The 18,284-nt window shown below is 38.0% G+C and overlaps 4 protein-coding genes across 7 annotated transcripts; 1 reads left to right on the top strand and 3 right to left on the bottom strand.

Moving 5' to 3' along the window:
* Positions 1-203: 203 nt before the first annotated feature.
* On the bottom strand, positions 204-2,243 carry LOC117636433 (40S ribosomal protein S18). The gene is made up of 4 exons (XM_034370924.1): positions 2,116-2,243; positions 1,862-2,022; positions 1,203-1,391; positions 204-557 (listed from the first exon to the last, which is right to left on the bottom strand). Exons 1-4 carry the CDS (start codon positions 2,116-2,118, stop codon positions 452-454), a joined length of 459 nt encoding a protein of 152 aa, XP_034226815.1. The 5' UTR covers positions 2,119-2,243; the 3' UTR covers positions 204-451.
* A 444-nt stretch (positions 2,244-2,687) lies between these two features.
* On the top strand, positions 2,688-4,395 carry LOC117614604 (photosystem II D1 precursor processing protein PSB27-H2, chloroplastic). Of its 2 annotated transcripts, XM_034343473.1 has the most exons (4): positions 2,688-2,796; positions 2,923-3,128; positions 3,561-3,958; positions 4,053-4,395. In XM_034343473.1, the coding sequence occupies exons 2-4, from the start codon at positions 3,041-3,043 to the stop codon at positions 4,188-4,190; spliced, it is 624 nt and encodes a 207-aa protein (XP_034199364.1). In that variant the 5' UTR covers positions 2,688-2,796; positions 2,923-3,040; the 3' UTR covers positions 4,191-4,395. The 2 variants fall into 2 exon arrangements, with proteins under 2 accessions (XP_034199364.1, XP_034199365.1); XM_034343474.1 differs by having other exon boundaries at positions 2,717-3,128.
* A 23-nt stretch (positions 4,396-4,418) lies between these two features.
* LOC117614603 (imidazoleglycerol-phosphate dehydratase 1, chloroplastic-like) lies at positions 4,419-7,164 on the bottom strand. Of its 2 annotated transcripts, XM_034343471.1 has the most exons (8): positions 6,826-7,164; positions 6,617-6,741; positions 6,263-6,367; positions 6,050-6,142; positions 5,659-5,733; positions 5,407-5,469; positions 4,980-5,089; positions 4,428-4,829 (listed from the first exon to the last, which is right to left on the bottom strand). In XM_034343471.1, exons 1-8 carry the CDS (start codon positions 7,082-7,084, stop codon positions 4,802-4,804), a joined length of 858 nt encoding a protein of 285 aa, XP_034199362.1. In that variant the 5' UTR covers positions 7,085-7,164; the 3' UTR covers positions 4,428-4,801. The 2 variants fall into 2 exon arrangements, with proteins under 2 accessions (XP_034199363.1, XP_034199362.1); XM_034343472.1 differs by lacking the exon at positions 5,659-5,733 and having other exon boundaries at positions 4,419-4,829.
* Positions 7,165-8,110: 946 nt separating this feature from the next.
* LOC117625470 lies at positions 8,111-16,332 on the bottom strand. Of its 2 annotated transcripts, XM_034357024.1 has the most exons (9): positions 16,087-16,309; positions 13,652-15,988; positions 13,028-13,160; positions 12,835-12,923; positions 11,872-12,095; positions 11,487-11,573; positions 10,617-10,716; positions 10,251-10,461; positions 8,111-10,149 (listed from the first exon to the last, which is right to left on the bottom strand). In XM_034357024.1, the coding sequence occupies exons 2-9, from the start codon at positions 15,854-15,856 to the stop codon at positions 9,149-9,151; spliced, it is 4,050 nt and encodes a 1,349-aa protein (XP_034212915.1). In that variant the 5' UTR covers positions 15,857-15,988; positions 16,087-16,309; the 3' UTR covers positions 8,111-9,148. The 2 variants fall into 2 exon arrangements, with proteins under 2 accessions (XP_034212915.1, XP_034212910.1); XM_034357019.1 differs by having other exon boundaries at positions 13,652-16,332.
* Between the last annotated feature and the right edge of the window lie 1,952 nt (positions 16,333-18,284).

Raw genomic sequence — 18,284 nt, 5'->3', positions numbered from 1 at the left:
CCAGCTAAACCAAATATTTGCATTGGTTTTGCTATGATATAACAAACCACTCTGCACTAATATATTTCGATGCCAGCTAAACCAAATATGTGCATGATTTTTATATGATTTACAAACCACTCGACTGCACCGATCAGAAAAAGGTAACGGCCCATTTAAGCCATACTAATCAGAAAGGCATTGCCCTATCAACAATCTCCAAATCATAAAATGGATAATTGAGAATTTTAACTAATATTGGGGATCAAATTCCATTGCATAACATACTATCCTCAAACACAAAAGACCAAGCAGTCCAAAAGGAACAAATAAAAGACAGCTAGACATACTGCATGAATCCATCAAAACTGAAGTAGATTGAGGTTGCTAAACTAGAGGGTATTTGAAAATGTAAAACAAAATGCGCAAACATGATATCCAAACAACATCCAAGAATGACGATAAAAATTCTTCAACGCTTCTTGGAGACACCAACAGTCTTCCCCCTGCGGCCAGTGGTCTTGGTGTGCTGTCCACGCACACGAAGACCCCAGTAGTGTCGAAGACCACGGTGATTCCTGATCATTGAGAAAGAAATATCAGTCACAACTCCAAGCCCAATAGTCTTAAACAACATAGATGTTCATCTGAGTAGATAATATGTAGGCCAGTAAACATCAAAAACTGTCAAGTAAAACCACTTAGATAAACTGCCCAAATTTAACTAAAATGACAATCATCATGTCTGGCCTATCCTTCACCTACTAATATATCAGATGAATAGACAAATTACTGACCCCAGATCATTATAATACTTGTATTTCCAATATGTTTCTTGCTAGGAATGAGTATGCAAGGGCCAAAAAGGAAAATAAATTTACTTGGCTACTTCCCAGATACTAGGATATAACTTGGAGCTGGTAGCCTGGAATGCTCTAGGACAATCTTATCTAGAACAATTGCCAATCACTGACAATATTGCTAACCGATTACATAGTATATTTAAACTCTGAAAGAGAAGCGCTATGCAAGCTCATATTAAGATTCATTCAGCATAAACATATTAGAATAAGAAAGTAAGCCAACAGTACACAAAAAAGAGTCGGTGGACAGAAGCATAACAAGAAGAGAACAGATGACATCAACAACAATAAATCAGAAACTCAACAAAAGAAAAAAAAAAACCAATACTGAAACACAAGCAAAACAACTAGAAAACAGACCTGATCTTCTTCAAGCGCTCAAGGTCATCCCTGAGCTTCATGTCCAGAGCATTGGAGACGACCTGAGAATATTTACCATCCTTGTAGTCCTTCTTTCTGTTCAGAAACCAGTCAGGGATCTTGAACTGGCGTGGGTTGGCCACGATGGTCATCAGGTTGTCGAGCTCAGCGGCAGATAGCTCACCAGCCCTGCAGTGTGGCTCAATTAGACCCATGTACACTAAATAGTGATCTCGTGTGCACCCAATACTGAACTCGCTTGCCAATTTATAACCCAGTATCATACAGTAATATGAAGATGAAAAATAACATAGGGTCCCTATTCTCTAGCCCACATCACTTACCACTGGAGTAAAAGGTTTATAATTCAAATATTGATGTGCCAATACAATCAGCTCAAATATTACAATTGCAAATAAAAATTCCAATAGATTCAAAAGAAATGGAAATACATAATGCATTCCAGCATCAAAACGATGCAAAAAAGTTGTCAAAGTAACAAGATTTAATAATTGTTATTTACATAAATGAATAAAATCTAACTAAATGGCTACATCTAATAACCAAAAAGAGCTGGGAAATGATAAATCACATTGGGCTACATAGATCTATGACTTTATTTAGGGAAATAAACAAGAATAAAGAAGAAAAAAAGGAACCTTTTGTTCATGTCTACGTCGGCCTTCTTGCAGACGATGTTGGCGAAACGTCTCCCAATACCCTTGATGGAGGTGAGAGCGAACATGATCTTCTGCTTTCCATCGACGTTGGTGTTCAGCACACGCAGAATATGCTGGAACTCCTCATTTGCGACGAGAGACTGCAACAGAAGAAAATCAAAGTAAGATTTAAGATTAAAGGTTGGAGATGAAGATACTGATCGAAACCAGTCGTTTGGAAGGAATTAGCTCACCATGGTTGCGGCGTTAGGGTTTGCTCTCTCTCTCTCTCTCTCTCTCTCTCTCTCTCTCTCTCTGTGACTCTGCGTGTGTGTGTGCAAGCGCGCCGGGTGAGAGAGGGCCAATGAAAGAAAAAGATGGTTTTAAAGGATTATATCTGGGGGAAGTTCGTAAAGCCCAAAACCCTAGATGGGTATTATGGGCTGCGGCACATCCTTACGTGCACTCCTTATTGATGAATTCGTAGCCGTCCATCATTTATTCGACTATCCTCAAAAGATATGGGTCCCAAAACAGTATAAATTTTAGAATTTTAATTCTCATGTAGGAAAAAAAAAAAAAATTTATTAAAGCCCAAATGGAAAATTTTAGTAAATAAGAGAAAAACTTGCATGTTACGTAAATATGAATGTTTTGTGATTTTTATCACGAAAACGTTATTAATAGAGAATAACAAAACAATAGTATCACCGTATGCAAGTTCTTCTCTGCAAATAGAGTGCGAAAAGTCATTTCTTCTTTTAATAATGACTGTTGTATCCTTCATTTTAATCAAAAATCTCAATATGTGTCCCTGTGGATAAAGCCCATAACTCGAAAATGACCAGAAACAATTTAGAAGCTAGAAGCCGAGGCAGAGACTGTACAAAAAGATTTTCTCCAAGCGATCATCCAGCCATTGGAATTGTTTTCAAGTACCAAGTTCTTTCTTCTTTTGCCTACACCTCTTCAATTCTGAACAGCAAAGATATTTAATTGACTTATGTTATTTGGAAATTTAGTTGCTTTCTTGAGTATAATGCTTTTTCTGTGTGATGAAGCTGAAACTCTGAGCAAATGGGGCAGTAGGGTAGCAGAATTCAAGAGATTGCAGCTGTTTTGATTTCTAGAATGCAATGGATATAGCTAGTCAAGTTGCTTGAGATTAATTGAAGAAGAATGGCTGTTCATGTTCTTCTTGCAGCAAAGACCTTTCCCCCTGTAATTTCCAGGACAAGGGAGAATACCTTGAAACCTGCCAAAGAGTGTAAGTACTGAAAAATCCTATTGGGTTTTCTTTTCAGGGCCTGAAAGTTTCATATATGTGCTTTTTCTGTATCAACTGTAGTTAGCCTGAATTTTATCTCTTTCTCTTTTTCTTTTGAGGAACAAACCTGAATTTCTATTTCTATTTCTAGAGGTTATGGCAGAAACAGAAGGTGCATTGTGATTTATCCTAGATTGGAAGTTTTCATAGTGAAAGTTGTGTTGTGTTGAAAACTATATCATCTTTATTCAGTCTACATGCATTCTTCTCACAGATTGGTTACCCAAAAATCTAACCATCTAACCATCTGTACTACTAACATCTAAGCAAATGTTTAAGGTTGATATATGACTGCATAATGGTTCTCACCTGATGGAGATGTCACTCACTACACAATTTTTCTCTTTTGGCTGTTATTTTGCAACATAACAGATAAAGTACAATCCAGGTGTGAGCTACCCTCTCAAGAAGCTTCATCAAGTCGCCGCCATTTTGTAGCTGGTGCCACGATTGTTACGATTCTGACCATTAACTATGGCTTAGCACCATCAACGGTTTGGGCTGATGATAAGTCGGATGATGAAGAGGAAAAGGATGGAGTTATAGGTGCTCTTAAATCACTGTTTGACCCTAATGAGAAAACCAAGTCTGGAAAAGTGTTGCCGAAGGCTTACTTGAAGTCAGCAAAGGAGGTCGTGAAGACATTGCGCGAATCGCTGAATGAAGATCCCAAGGATAATGCCAAGTTCAGGCGTACTGCAGATGCAGCAAAGGAGTCGATTCGAGAGTATTTGGGCAATTGGAGAGGACAACAAGAGGTGGCTCAAGAGGTATAGCTAATTAACTTGTATGTTCAAGGACATGGAACTGTTGAATTAGTTCACTGTTTGCTAAGAAATCTAGTCTTTGGTTAATAACTTGCAGGAGTCTTATGTTGAGATTGAGAAAGCGATAAGATCGTTGGCCGGCTTTTATTCCAAGGCAGGGCCATCTGCCCCGCTGCCTGAAGAAGTTAAGTCTGAGATATTGAATGATTTGAATACAGCTGAAGAGTTTTTGTGAGGCATCAGATTTTTAGGGGCAGCACGCGTATCTCTTACACCAAGTTTAATCAGTTGATTTGTGGAGAGAACTTAGAGAGCTTCAGTTTGATGCCTCCACCATTTCTCAACACCATAAACAAATTTGTTGTGTAAAGCTCTTTTGCTATTAATATGTACCTCATTTGACGAATTTCTTATGAGCAGCCATATGTTGTAATTTTATACGAGGAACAAATCTTAGCAAAAATGGAGCAGAGACATTAATGCATTTCTTTCGGACGAGAAGGAGAACCATTTGTTTGCCACATCAAAACCACTAAATACTCAACAAGAACCTAAATACTCAACAAGAACCTAAGTGCCCATTATTTTTACACCAATCAGGAATAACTTATTGCCACTGTAATGATACATATACAACACCTTTGTTCGCATAGCTGTATAAATACCAGCCATGCAACAACTCACGTCTACGTTTTCGACTTGACATCTATCACTAGAGATCTGATAACTAGCCTTGTCTTTAACATGGTGGAGCTTTAACTTGCTTTTATCTTAGAACATAAAGAGAAATCACCAAACTGGATCTCCTTGATGTATGCTTCAAGAAAAATGAGGGTCTATGGAGCATCAAGAACGTGACAGGACACCTTTTGAACTGCACATAATAGATTCCACAAAGTTAAGATCAAGTTTGATATGTCAAAGAGTAAATAACACATTGAGTAACATGGTTGATTCACCAAAGATCAAGAAAAGATTAATTATCCAGTCAAAGCTGTTCGAATGAAATTGGTTCATATCAAACCTTGGCACAGTCCCAAGGCGACGTCGGTCATGTTCTGTGGCTTGTCGGAGAGCCCTAGCAAATGCCTTGAAAGTTGCCTCAATAATATGGTGAGAATTTCTTCCAGCAAGCTGTGCCCAACCAAAAGTAGAAAATTCTGTCACAAACTAAAACTGGAGCAATGTGAAAACCATTATAGCCCTGCTAGTTGATGAATCAAAAGAAAAAAGTAATTGGTGTAGTTACTGACATATGTAGAAGATTATGCACCTGAAATGGTTGAATAACAAGTCCATTTCATATTGCACAAAGGAATGTTCAAAGTACAGATAATTGATTCATGCACAAAGAGAGACGGCAATTTATTCATCAAAGTTCACTTTTAGTCTCTGTCTGAACAAACAAATATTTGGATGAATTACGATTTTTAAAAAGCTATGCACACTACCTGCCGGATGTGGAGTGTCATACCAGAAGTATTCACCAAAGACTGGAAAAAATGTTCCACCAGCTATGAAAAGGACAGTTCAAACAAAAATTAGTAACTCTAAACACCTAAAAATTTCCAAAAGCAAATAGAAAGAAAGGATCCCACTATACAAGACTGGTCAAGTTTTTGTGCTCTGCAGATAATTAAAAAAATATATGCAGCAGGAATCTGAAGCCTAGATTTAAAAATAGACGAAGAAAATTAAACTACCTGAGTGTCATATGTCCCAACCCTCTCGGTGGGTATCTGCAGATCATAACCCAAATATGGTCGGCCAGATAAATCCTGAACAAAAACCTCTAATGAAGCATACTTCTTATTTTGGAGAACAGTAATTTAAAAAAGGACATATAAACCAATTGACACAATAATTGATTCTACAGCAGCTGAACAACTGTCCCTCCGAAAAAATTACCATTCTAGTCTCAAGACCCCATCAAGCTTGGCCCTCACACTTTGTCCCTCTTGATGATAGCACCAAGTTTACTCTCATACATTCATATAAATCAAAAGATAAAGCCTAAGAATTCAACATAAAATTTTCCTTACTGTCAAATATTATTATACATTTATTTTAGTGAAATGGTTGTATTAAACATACCAGTGAGACATGTATCAGTGCTTCATCAAGAGGAGCAGAGAAGTCACCAAACCTGTTGATTCCTTTTCTATCACCAAGTGCTTGAAGCAAAGCCTGCAGACCAAGCAGAATTAGATTATCAAGATGGGCTTCTACAGATTATATGGATTCAAAACAGAAGAAAGATGCTGGCGACCCAAAGGAAATATCAAGATGGGCTGCTTTCTAGAGTACCGTTCCGATAGCAAGAGCAACATCTTCATTTGTGTGATGATCATCAATGTGGATGTCACCAATAGCCCTTACATGCACGTCCAACAACCCATGTGAAGCAAGTTGCTAGAATAAACAAGAAAATACAACAAATAAGTAATGGATCATGTTATATACAAAAGCACATGAAACAGAACCATACATCACTAAAACAGCCTCTCTAAGCAGAAAATCAATTTAATCTATTTCAAAACAAATCCAAAACAGACCCATCACTGTAAATTGAGTTTACAAGTATAATATCAATGCCTTTTCACCAAAGAATGAATTTTAACTACATAATTTCAAAAAGAGCTAAGAGCAAATAATACTGACATCCAACATATGATCAAGGAAGGGAATCCCAGTACTAGAATCAGCAACTCCAGTGCCGTCCAGGTTTATTTTGACCGAGACATTGGTCTCCTTGGTCACCCTCTTGACCTCCCCAATTCGGACCCCTAAGAGAGTTACAGCCCCAGCAATTAGAATTCAATTTAAATTTCAAAACCCAGCTCAATGATTGATATTAGGGTTAGGGTTACCTGAGTTATTTGGGGTCGGGGAATCGGTCAGAGTAGAGCCATTGTTTTCGGCCAGAGAGGCACGCGGTGAGAGGCTTCTCTGAGAGTCCATGTGTTTGAGCTTCAAGTGGCGGCTTGGGTTCAGTGAAGAAGGTGATGCGCGTAGAGAAGGAAGGGTGGGTGTGAGATCTGTACGAGAAACCGCGAAGCTAACCCTCGGTTTTAGTGGAGGAGATGAACAGTTAAGAATACCGGGTGGCGCTGCTGCTGATAGCTCCATTTGTGAAAACGGAGGAGGCAATTCTTTAGAATACGGACTTTGTACCTGTTGGAGTTAATTCACTCTTTTAAAATAGCTTTCGCTCAACTATTTCTTTCTTTTGTAGACGTGGTTAGGCCAATTAGCCAAAGTTACCACCCGCCGACAGTCGGGTTCGACTTTCCTTCCCATACATTAGACTAGTTTCGGATATCGTTCTTGTAAAAAGAAACTAATTTTTTTTGTTTGTTTACAAAATTATTAGCTTTATAAAAATAAATAATAATAATAATAATTAGTATTTGGCCAATAAAATCTTATAATATTATAGCAATCAATCCATATTTTCTTTTTGGAATTTTTAGATTCAAGTCCTTAGCCAAAAAGTTTTGCTAGATTAAGTTCGGTAACATGGAAGCTATATGGTCGTAGCTATATTTCTCCCTCCAATCTTAGAAGTTGGGAAAGAAAAAAAAAATTGGTGAGAATAAATAATAAAGTGGCATCAATAACTACAAAAATTAGAAGGCTTAATGAGCAAATTTGATAAAATTAAGCTTGGAATGTCGAACAATACAGTCCATATATGATGAACGAAATGGTCAGGGATCAATGGCATATACAAAGTTACACACTTCAAACCATATGACCAGACATAATGTTCTTCAACCTCCTCGAAATGATGACTGCAATTCCCACGACTCTGAACCGTCGATTAATCAAACCATGCTCTTCTTCTTCAACCTCCACCCTCCTCCGATTAATCAAACCATGCTCTTCTTCTTCAACCTCCACCCTCCTCCGATATCCCCACCGACGCTTGAGTCGGTGAATCACACCATAGAGGAACGGGGCTACGCCTCTGCACATGTCCATTGCCTCCCTCTGTATCTCTTAAAATGTGAAATCTGAAGAGAGCAATAATCATTCATTCAACTGAATTTCGGCATTTTATACGAGCCGAAGAATAAGGGCCACATTGTTTTACCACATGCAGGCACGCACGTCTCTTAGAAGTGGATCCCATGATGACCATACGAATCAACAAATCCAATTAAAAATAAACAATCTATTGAGAAGAAAAAAAACTTGTTTTGGAGGTAACATTTCACAATATTTCTAACAAAACAGTAGTTTGAGGTACAACGTAACATGCCTTGGTTTAGAGAAGAACACGAGAAGCTTGAATATAACAAAACTGAAGAGCTTTAAAGTTCAAAGGAACATAAATATACACAGGCATGAGCCCTCATATGATCCTATGAGCAATGGGATTTTAAGTCCAATAAATCTACACATCTAACGAGTGCTTCAGACATTTTATGGCAAATCATCATCAAATGCATGGGAACAACTCCATTCAATACCAGAGCACCTTTTTCCTCTTCACTCAAGAGACCTTCACTTATCATGCACCTATACCGCTAAGAATAAAAGTCAATGATTAAACCCCATACTTGAAATTTCGAATGAGAAGCTGATCTGAGCTACAGAAGTTGACAATACAGAAATTTGTTGCTTCCAAACAGTTGGGCAATCAAAATTGCGGCTGAGGTCTGTTGTTAATGCTGCACCGGCACTAGGTACAAATGTTAAAATTTAACATGAAAACACCTCTAAAGAATTTTCTTATACCACCTGTCATGTGATGAGCTGACATCGGAAAAATCCCAAACTTCACATCAAGCAGATCCAGATATACACACATTGAAGCAGCATCAGTCTCTTACTGCCATACCAGGGACGTTCAAAACGTCGTTTAGCATCAGCAACGTCACCGTTGACTTAATTGTACATAACACCATCCTAGATGCAACAATGGCACATCTTGCAACTTCCAAGGATAAGAAATAATCTTGAAGTCCACTTAAAGTTGAACTAGAACCTTAAAACCATACTAAAAACAAGGCAAAGGACTATCAATTTCCTTGGAGTTGTAACAAATTCTTCTTATTCATGCAATCCAAATCAGGGTATCGCCATCAGCTCCAATGCCCCGCAAAATTGTGAACAAATGATGCTTTCCAACACTCAGAGAGATTTATGGTTTGGCATACAGAACTCAGCAAACATTTCTTAATTATATCAAAGAGAACCAGATTCAGCCTTCCCAGAATCTGTCCTGGAACCATCACTAGATGCTTGAGGAAGGCTCTTTTCACAATCCATTGCATCGGAAGCAACTTCTGAAGCCACGCATGATTCGTTTTTAGTCTCACGATCAAACTGAATATCCAAATCACATTTATTTGGCAAGGAACTCTCATTTGCATCACAGAAACTGGAATCTGGATTTCCATTAGCTTCCTCCTTGGTGTTCTTTGCAAAAGTTTCTCCTGAAGAGTTAATAGGCTCAAGACAGGCCACATCAACATTCTCTTCATGGGAATCATCTTCGCAGGAATCATCCAAAGCACCTTCTTCCAAAGACTTTGAAGAGTTTTCTTTTAGAGAAGAATCCAAAATGGATTCTATTTCCACCTTTTTATTGTGGCCTGTATCAGGGTGTGACTGGCATTTTGCATCAGAAGCGTATTCTGCTGACTTGGTTTCTGAATCAGAGTCAGAAGATGTAGTCCCCTTGTTTGAAACCTGAATGTTACGTTCATTAGAAGCATCTGACGACCTACTACTCAACATGGAAGTGTTATTTAAAGAAGCACCAGCCCCCTGAGAGGTAGACTGCATTTTATCTTCAACAGGATAATCCAGCACTGGTTTATTTTCTGTCTCTAGAGCTTCATGGCTTGTATTAATAGGAGGGAATTCCTTGTCAAAAGTAGATCCAGCCAATTCAGCCCCCGAAGCAGAGTCAGAAGATATACTCCTTTCAGTGGAATCTAAATTTTTAAGTTCATCAGAAGCATCTAAAGAACCACTCATCACAGGAGTATCATTTAAGGAGACACGGATACGTCGTGAACCAGAATCCGTAGCAGCAGCTTCATCAACTGTTTCATTGATAGGACGCAAACCAGCTTCATCAGACCCATGACCATCAAGACTAGCCGGAGAACCAATGTCTGATTTGCTTCCGCCCCCAGGCTTTATACAATCCTTGCCTTCGCAATCCATTTGCTTTAAATCTATTGCAAGGTGAAAATGAGGGTGGAAAGGAAAAGCAAAGTCAGAGAACAGGCTAATATTGTTGTGATTAAGGAAAATCAAAAAACACTTTAAATAGAACCTGTGTTGGCTGTCATGTTCCCCTCATTTTCTTGATCTGCTAACAACTTCTGTAGCATGTCTATACCAGGGAACACTAACATATTCATCGACCTCATTTCTTGCTTGAACGATTCCTCAATAGAAATAAAACCAAAAACTTCTGTCCATGTATGCATGAGTTCCGCAATTGCAGGGATAATTAATTTCTCAACCTTTAGAGAGCATAGAGCCTTCAAAATAGAAAGATCCAGAGCAATCAATGCCATATAAGAAAACACAACAGGAAAGACTACAGTTGAGAGAGAACAAATTCAAGTTAAAAATTTTCAAATATCCTTTCCATACAAATAAAATCAACAAAAATGCATTGTTCTCATAGCTTTACCGATTCAATGGCATAAAAAAGCCGACGGCACATCCCTTGTCGCCTATATATGTGACGAGTTCCAATGAATGGCATCTCTGCTAACTTCGTACCGTGAAACCTAACCAGAAAGTAGATTACATAATTTAAAAGAACGTGTTTACATGATAAACCAAATAGAGAACCATTGATCTCAAGAACCAACTTGAGAAGAATCTCCCCTCATACCAAAACCTAGTTATAAACAGTAAACAATTCAAAGGTATGTTCATTGTCATGCCAACAAATGCACAAGCGCAGTAGTTTTGGGGACCCCAATTAAATTCAACAATAGCAAACTTATCATACAGCACTTCGCATTAAAATAATAAGTTAAAGACAATCAGTTACCAAAAAGTTGAAAATATAAAGTATAAACAACTCATGATGTTTTTTGGTTTAGGAAAGTAACTCATGATACTTGACTGTGTTACCAATGATAATACAAACACACACATACACATACTATTATAATAACAAACCTATTTGCCAATCACATATATACCAGTATCATATGAAAAGGTATTAATGATAGACTTAAAAAGTAAAGATGGCATGATACTTGTAGATTACTTCAGCTTCCATTATTTCCTACTTTTACTCTTCCTCCTACACTAGCTCCTTCACCAACTCATGTGCACGAACAGCATTTGATAATCCTTCTAGTAGAAAGTAAAAAATAGCTCATGACCCTTTACTAACTCTTTTGACAAAAGGGGAAACTGAAATAATGAACTGGGGCATCTATAAACAATGCAAGTAAAAAAAACCAAAGATGCAGCCTAAAAAGTGAAGAAAAAAATGCATATGTAACAACTAAGATATAAATAGTCCTCATATATGAGAATGTACCTGATAGATGCCGCAGAAATTATTTCATCACCTCTCTCTAAGATAGCGGTGTAGAATCCACCGTAGTTCAGCCGATTGAAGTTCGATCTAATAAAAGGGAGAGAAAATAAATCATTACTCAAACACCCAGCAGCGTATCTTACACCCAAAAAAAAAAAAAAACACATATAAAAAGTTTACTTGGAATCAAGTTTACAACTCTCAATTAATCTTGAAAGCCAGCAGATAAATATAACACAACATATGCATGTATTTATCTTGAATTTCAATATCTACCCCACCTTCTATTTGGTGTAGCAAGGTCTTGTTCATGAAAATCAGAGAGTTGAAAAGCAAACTTTCTAAGATGACAGCTAAATCAACATTAATGGATATCAGCGCTTACCCACAATTATAAAGAACATTATGAATTAAATTGATCCCACTCCTCCTGTCAACAATAGGCAAAAAACATTCATCCATAACAGTCAAAGCAACAGCGAGCTTAGAATTGCTTTCGACTCTTTGAGGAAACCCTTGATCTTCATCTGTTCTATGAACAAGTGTCCATGAAAATCCTGCTTCTAGTTCATGTTTGACCCCAAGATACTTCTTCAAATTCTCAAAGAGCTAAAAAAGCAACAAAATTAAAGTTTGAAGTCAGTGCCTTAAAACGAGAACACAAAAGTTAGAAAAGGTTAAAGAAAAACACCATTTCTACATCAATCTAAACCATTGAGGTTATTGCCAATGAACAACATCATTGCAGAGAAATAAGAAGGAAAAAAAAAACTGTGATTTATAAATAAATAAAAACGACTTACCAAAATTTACATTTTTTCTAACACCATATAAATTGATATTTTTTAGGTAATAAAAATATGAAGAAAAAAACTTCAACACTTCACATTCTTTCAAAAAATCTTCGTGGCATGCAATCGGCCTCCACTTTATTGAGGAGCTATTCAAGTATGACAACGAATCTCTACTTTATTGGAGGAGATCATGGATTCAAACCTCATGGCCAGAAGTTTGTTGTATTATTACATGAAAAATATATACTATGGCATTGTAATTGTTTTATGTTTGGCCATTGAGAAAAGAAATAAAATATCCAAGTTAAAAACTAAATGCTAAATCCTCTTTGGATCTCTATTCAGAGAGTAACTAACCAAGGAAAGAAGGAACCCAACAAATACAATATGCAATATAAATAAATTATGTTGGTTAAATATAAAAGAAATTACTAAAAAAGGGAATAAATAGACATACTTAAATTATACTCATATCTTAACAACCTTGTTATTTACAGTCACCTCATGCACACACATATCAAGGCAATAAAATGCTTGAACCCCAAAATAAATACCTCTCTGCATTTCTGTCCACAGAAGGAAGAGCCTAAACAAGGAGAATCAGCAGGACTAGCATCCATTTCCTGACTACATGATATGTGACCTACAGAAGTAAAAAAATTATATTTCAAGCAGTGCATATGAAAGCAACGGTAACAAAACCTATAAGCAGATGCCAAGAACTTCAGAAGAACAAAGGATGAGTACTTTTTTTTCCACAGAGGCTGCAAGTGAGCAGTGCAGAAACAGTTGTATCATCCTCTTCAGCAACATTCTCACTTGCTATCCCACAAAATTTGCATCTACAATTTGGACAGTGCCAATCACCTGGAGGAAGCATCTGCAATGAGAAAAGATATATCAATACCTAACCAAGAGTGAACAAGAGTAAATCAATTCCTCAAGCTCCCAAAACCACTAAGAACAATTCTTAGTTCAGATTTATTAGCAAACTGAATCAAACTTGTTTCTCCAAGTTTGCCGGCAAAAGACATCTAAATAAACAAGATTTGTATTAAGCTCCTCTTAAGTGTCAAAACTTGCAAGCACATTCGACAACATTTCCCAGACCACAGAAACACACCTAATTCCATGACTCACAATCTAAAAATTCCTCTAAGATCTCAAGATCACAGATAAATTTGCAATCCCTCTCTATCAAAAGTGAACCTCAACTTCACAGAACTAAATAGGTAGAGGGAACAAAAACCCTCAATGAACCAAAATATATCCCAAGGGAAACAAATTACACCCAATGCACTGTTGAAAATATAGATAGCATCAATTTGGGAACCATATCCTGTGATCTGCAGAAAAATAACAGAAATATACCTGTATATTCAAGCAGCTCTGATGAAAAGTTGATGGACAGCTATCACAACAGATCAAATCTCCACCATCTCCACAGAGGCCACAAGTATCATCATCAGGATCATCACCGTCAACTTGTACACAGTGGAAACCGATGCGTTCAATATCCTCTTGTCTATTCCATGCATCTATCTGACATTGCAGAAGGGAAACCCCAGAATCCAAACATATATTTTGAAATGGCTGGCGCAATTTGCTTCCCGCATGAATCTCAAATTTTGAGATTGTTAGGATTTTACTACAGCAACCACAGTGAATGCCATCTCTTGTAATCCACCCTTCCAGCATTACTTTAGTCCTTCGACGATTCATATACTGCACCTTTTGGCTCAACTGCACAGTTCCAGAGTCAATCAGCCAGGAAAGCAAAGTCCTTTTTCCAGTATATGGAACATAGCCATCACTTTCTGAGTTTGCCCCCTGTTTAGAACCACGAACCAACAAAGTACACCTTCCAAGCTTTCTACTTTTCCTTCCATGTGGCATATGAGAACTAGATCCTGAGGATGGTTTTTCAACACTGTCATGTAAATGATGAGAGGAATTCTGCCCATTTGAGTTCACACTGGCAAAACCATTTTCGTTCATTTTACCCTTGAATGACTTACCACCCTGCTTTAAGTAGGAGCTTAGTTTCTCCTCGTAACTAACACTATCCATGCTGTCTGGATCATGCTTGACACTTGAAGATCTTTTTATACGGACTCCTCTTGCATTCTCACTGTCAGCATCAACCCTATGCTTCTTTTTCATTTCTTTCTCAATCTTCTTTCGAGTTTTCCTGGTTAATTGGCTGAGTACATCATCAGTTATAGGTGAAAATGAAGACCCCTCCGCACTACGTTTAGCCTCATTTTCCTCATTTAATTGCTTTTGAAGCGCATCATAAGCCTTAATGATGGACCAGTAAGCTGTACCTGCTGGGTTAATGTACACAGCATCTAGGTAGTCTCTGTTCCTTCTCGGCCTATAATCTATTGTCCAGCCTGCAGTCAGGAGCATCTCCCGTATTCTTTCACGTAGTTTTTGCTTCTCCGTGCCACTACCACGTCTAACTTTACCTTCTTTGATTCTGATTGGAGGAGTCTTTTCACATGAAGGAGCATCTTCATCTTTGCAAACAGCCCTCTTCATTGGTTTAGAGGCTTCCACATTCTTTGGTCCGAGCTTCAATGATGTATCACTATCCTCTGAATCAGAGTCGGAGCCCTTACTGCTCTTAGTGGGTAATGATTTTCGCAAATTCACATGGTTTTTCTCTGTCCTAACAACTGAAACTGGTTTCTCAAGAAGCTTTGGTTCTGAGTAAAATGGAGGGACAATAACATTCTTCGCAATATCTTCACTCCTTGGAGCCTTTCTACTTTCTTTAGATTTGTGAAAATTATAGTTCTCCAGTGGCCCACCCAAATTATTTTTCTTCTTCACCATGACCTTCAAAACACCATTTTTACCCTGTAGCCTAATGGACTCCTCTGATTGACCCATGAACTTGTCTCTCAATAAGGGCAGCTGAGCTCCATCCCTATTCATCTCAAAACTACCCCTGTCAGTATGATCTCCCCGATTCAAGCTACTTGTCCTGTCAAAGTACAAATTCTTCCTCTTGTCAACGGCATGTCTACCTGAACTAGTTTCAAATTCCCTCTTAATGCCACTTTGTGATCCGGAAAACCTTCTTCCCCCAAAATCAACTACCCCATCATTGAACCGTTTCCTTCGCATAATTTCTGCATCATACTCATCGAATTCAAACACCTCCAACTTACTTCTCTTTCCTCCACTCTCATCCAAAAAACTTTTACCGATCATACCATCCTCATCACGCCTAGCATGTTCCAATCTTTCCCTCTTTTGACCAACTTCGCTCCCTTCAACAGCGCCCTTATCTAATGCTCTTAAACCATTACAAACCCGAAGAGTTTCAGAGCCTACCTTTCTACGGGGAGGCGGAGGCACCATTATCTCATCACTAGACCCTGAATCGCTTAAGACCAACCTCGACCTTTTCTTCTCCTTCTTCGGTTCAAAAACCTTCCGAGAACTCGAAGAACCGACACCACCACTTAACCCATCCGGTTTCTTTCTAACAATTAAGCAACCTGAAGAATTTCTGTTCTTCACCAACACCCCAGAAGGGCCAACAGATCTCACACCTTCGTCCATCTACATCAACCACCGCAAACCAAAGCCCCCAATTTCACAACCACCCTTTAATTCATTCCAAATTCAGCAAAATCCGACACAGAAACCCTAATTCTCTCACAGAAAAAATCCGCAAACAAAAACCCACCAGATCTGAAGCAAAAATACCCAAAATGCCTATATTTCAATCTCACTAATTCCAAAAACACCGTACAGTGAAACGGCAAAGGAAGATTTCAAGAAAATCTTACCTCCCCGGAAAGCCCCTTGGACCCCGTCACCGGCACTTCGCCGATTGCACACGCCCGATCGCCGACGACGCAATTCTCCGAATCACATAGAGAGATGAAGGGGGCGGGGCAGAGGCAGAGGAAGAGAGAAAGAGGGCTGGTTTGGATTGTAAATATTTGCAATTGCCACTTTGTAAATTACAAAATACACAACCATTCTGCTCTGTATTTATTTTTCCTTTTTCTCCTTTTTCTTTTTTCTTTTTTCCAGATTTTGCATTTATCATGCGTTAATATTTTCTCAGATTTCCCTCCAAATCTTTACGCGAGGCTTGACCCGAATGCATCCACGGTTTGGATGTGTCCACGTCAGATGGAGCGCAAGTGTCATCGGTTCGGGTTGATGACGTGGCGGGAGCGGTGCCGGGGGCTGGAGGCTGTACTACTTTTGTTTCGGGATCCTCCTAGTTAAGGATTTATCGTGTTGACCACGCGCGCGACAGAGAGAGAGGGAGAGAGCGCGTGAGAGGGGAGTGCATAGACAATGGGATCTTTGCATGGATTCGGTGATTGGGTGAAAAAAAAAATAGAAAAGACTGACAAAATTGGCAGGGAGGTGGGCCCCGCTTTGCTGGGCTTATATGAGTTGAGGCCGAGGTTGCGAAGTTTATAAGGAAAATGCCATATATGGACTTCTTATGTGAATCTTTACATTAGTTACATGATTATTTTATTGAATTTAAGTGAATGAATCATGTTGCTAATATGAATGTCTACATTTATGACCTATATATTGCACTCTCACCATAAAATGACTCGGATAAGATGAGCTCAAGTTCTCAAATTTCTGGGCTTGTTTTGGTAATAACTAAGAAGCATGCTTTTTTTGTTGGTGATTGCTTGGCAACACCAACCAAGGTCATGTATTTTTTATACACACTAATATTTTAAATTACTTTTATTTATGAGGATAGAGATCGAATTTGAGAGTAAGAGATCAGCGTACTATCTTAATTCACATCTGCAATTTCATTCTGAATATTTTTTTTATGTCTTTTTTTTTTTAATTTAAGATGTACGAGAATGATTCAAAATTTAGATCTCTTATAAATTAGAAATAAACCCTAATCATCCCGGGAAACTTCATCAGATTTTTTTTGTATATATTAGGAATTTGACTAAAGGGTTGAGTACAATTTGGATGCCTTTGTTGTAATTGTAATGCATACTTGGAAAAGGAATTTGGGCCTCATTAGGGACCAGGCTCAGTGCACCGTTTTCATTACTATTTTTGGTGGTGGCTGACTTTTTTATCGGATTAGGCCACCAACTCCAATTTTACCAGTTGCTGCGGCTTCCCTTATGTAGCTAGCAATTAATATTGAGTCCTATTCCAAGTAAAAATAATAATAATAATCCAGGGTTGAGTTCAAATGCAACTCTAAATTTGAATTTGTGGCACCAAATCATACATACGACTGAATTAGAATTATGTTAACCTTAATTTTTTTCTTTCAATATAATTTTTTTTTTTTTTTTCAAATAACAAGTATGAAATTGCAGCTACTTCGCTACACTTCATACTCATGGCCCGTCTACATTCTTTTACACTTTATTCGGGTTTTCTCAAATTTTTAACCTATATTAGCCCCGATATATAAAAAAAACTTACCTATTATATGTTTTGTGTTCCTTTTGTTTTTATCACGGGATGAGAGGTGTAGAAAAAAGTATGAAACATGTTGCATGGAAGTTTTACTCCTGCCATTCGAGTCCAAAACTACAAAATCTGGCAAACTTGAAATGACTGCACCGAAGAGTTGAAAGGAGTTTTGGCGACAAGCTCAAAACATGCATGTAGTGTTAACATGGATCAATTAAACGCAGACTTTCAATTAGATCATGCATTGCCAGTGGAAACAGTTATATCCTAAAATCAAGTGATACATTCAAAGAGTTGCCAACTAGTTGCAACATTCCCTACTAATGAAAAAATAAAAAGAACGAATTAGATCACTAATATTAATGCAAACAAACGCACACACAATCGGTTTCATGCCATTCAAGGCCCAATCGGTTTGGATTTGGACTTCATCATTTGGGTTAGAAGTCAAATAAGCCCAAGGCACTAAAGAAAGAAGAAGAAAAAAAACCATGTGCTTTTTTGTTCAACTCCAAGCTATTGGTCCTAAATTTGGGTTGGAGACTCCCTCAGTTGC

This window comes from Prunus dulcis, chromosome 1 (genome assembly GCF_902201215.1).
Source record: "Prunus dulcis chromosome 1, ALMONDv2, whole genome shotgun sequence".
NCBI classification, from domain to species: Eukaryota; Viridiplantae; Streptophyta; class Magnoliopsida; order Rosales; family Rosaceae; genus Prunus; species Prunus dulcis.
The sequence above is the reverse complement of the archived record's forward strand: the minus strand, read 5'-3'. Positions and strand labels throughout refer to the sequence as shown.

Bases quoted from the DNA above. Each gene is read 5' to 3' on its own strand.
- LOC117636433 (XM_034370924.1), bottom strand. The intron at 1,392-1,861 runs GTTCCTTTTTTT...GCCACACTGCAG, and splicing joins GACGTAGACATGAACAAAAG to GGCTGGTGAGCTATCTGCCG. The intron at 558-1,202 runs GTCTGTTTTCTA...CTCAATGATCAG, and splicing joins GAGCGCTTGAAGAAGATCAG to GAATCACCGTGGTCTTCGAC.
- LOC117614604 (XM_034343473.1), top strand. From the start codon at position 3,041: ATGGCTGTTCATGTTCTTCTTGCAGCAAAGACCTTTCCCCCTGTAATT. The intron at 3,129-3,560 runs GTAAGTACTGAA...GCAACATAACAG, and splicing joins CTTGAAACCTGCCAAAGAGT to ATAAAGTACAATCCAGGTGT. The intron at 3,959-4,052 runs GTATAGCTAATT...AATAACTTGCAG, and splicing joins AACAAGAGGTGGCTCAAGAG to GAGTCTTATGTTGAGATTGA.
- LOC117614603 (XM_034343471.1), bottom strand. From the start codon at position 7,084: ATGGAGCTATCAGCAGCAGCGCCACCCGGTATTCTTAACTGTTCATCT. The intron at 6,742-6,825 runs GTAACCCTAACC...TAACTCTCTTAG, and splicing joins CCCGACCCCAAATAACTCAG to GGGTCCGAATTGGGGAGGTC. The intron at 5,470-5,658 runs GTAGTTTAATTT...TCCTTTTCATAG, and splicing joins TTGGGACATATGACACTCAG to CTGGTGGAACATTTTTTCCA.
- LOC117625470 (XM_034357019.1), bottom strand. From the start codon at position 15,856: ATGGACGAAGGTGTGAGATCTGTTGGCCCTTCTGGGGTGTTGGTGAAG. The intron at 10,717-11,486 runs GTACATTCTCAT...CTTTCTGGTTAG, and splicing joins ATTTCTGCGGCATCTATCAG to GTTTCACGGTACGAAGTTAG. The intron at 10,462-10,616 runs GTAAAGCTATGA...TCTATTTTGAAG, and splicing joins TTTTTTATGCCATTGAATCG to GCTCTATGCTCTCTAAAGGT.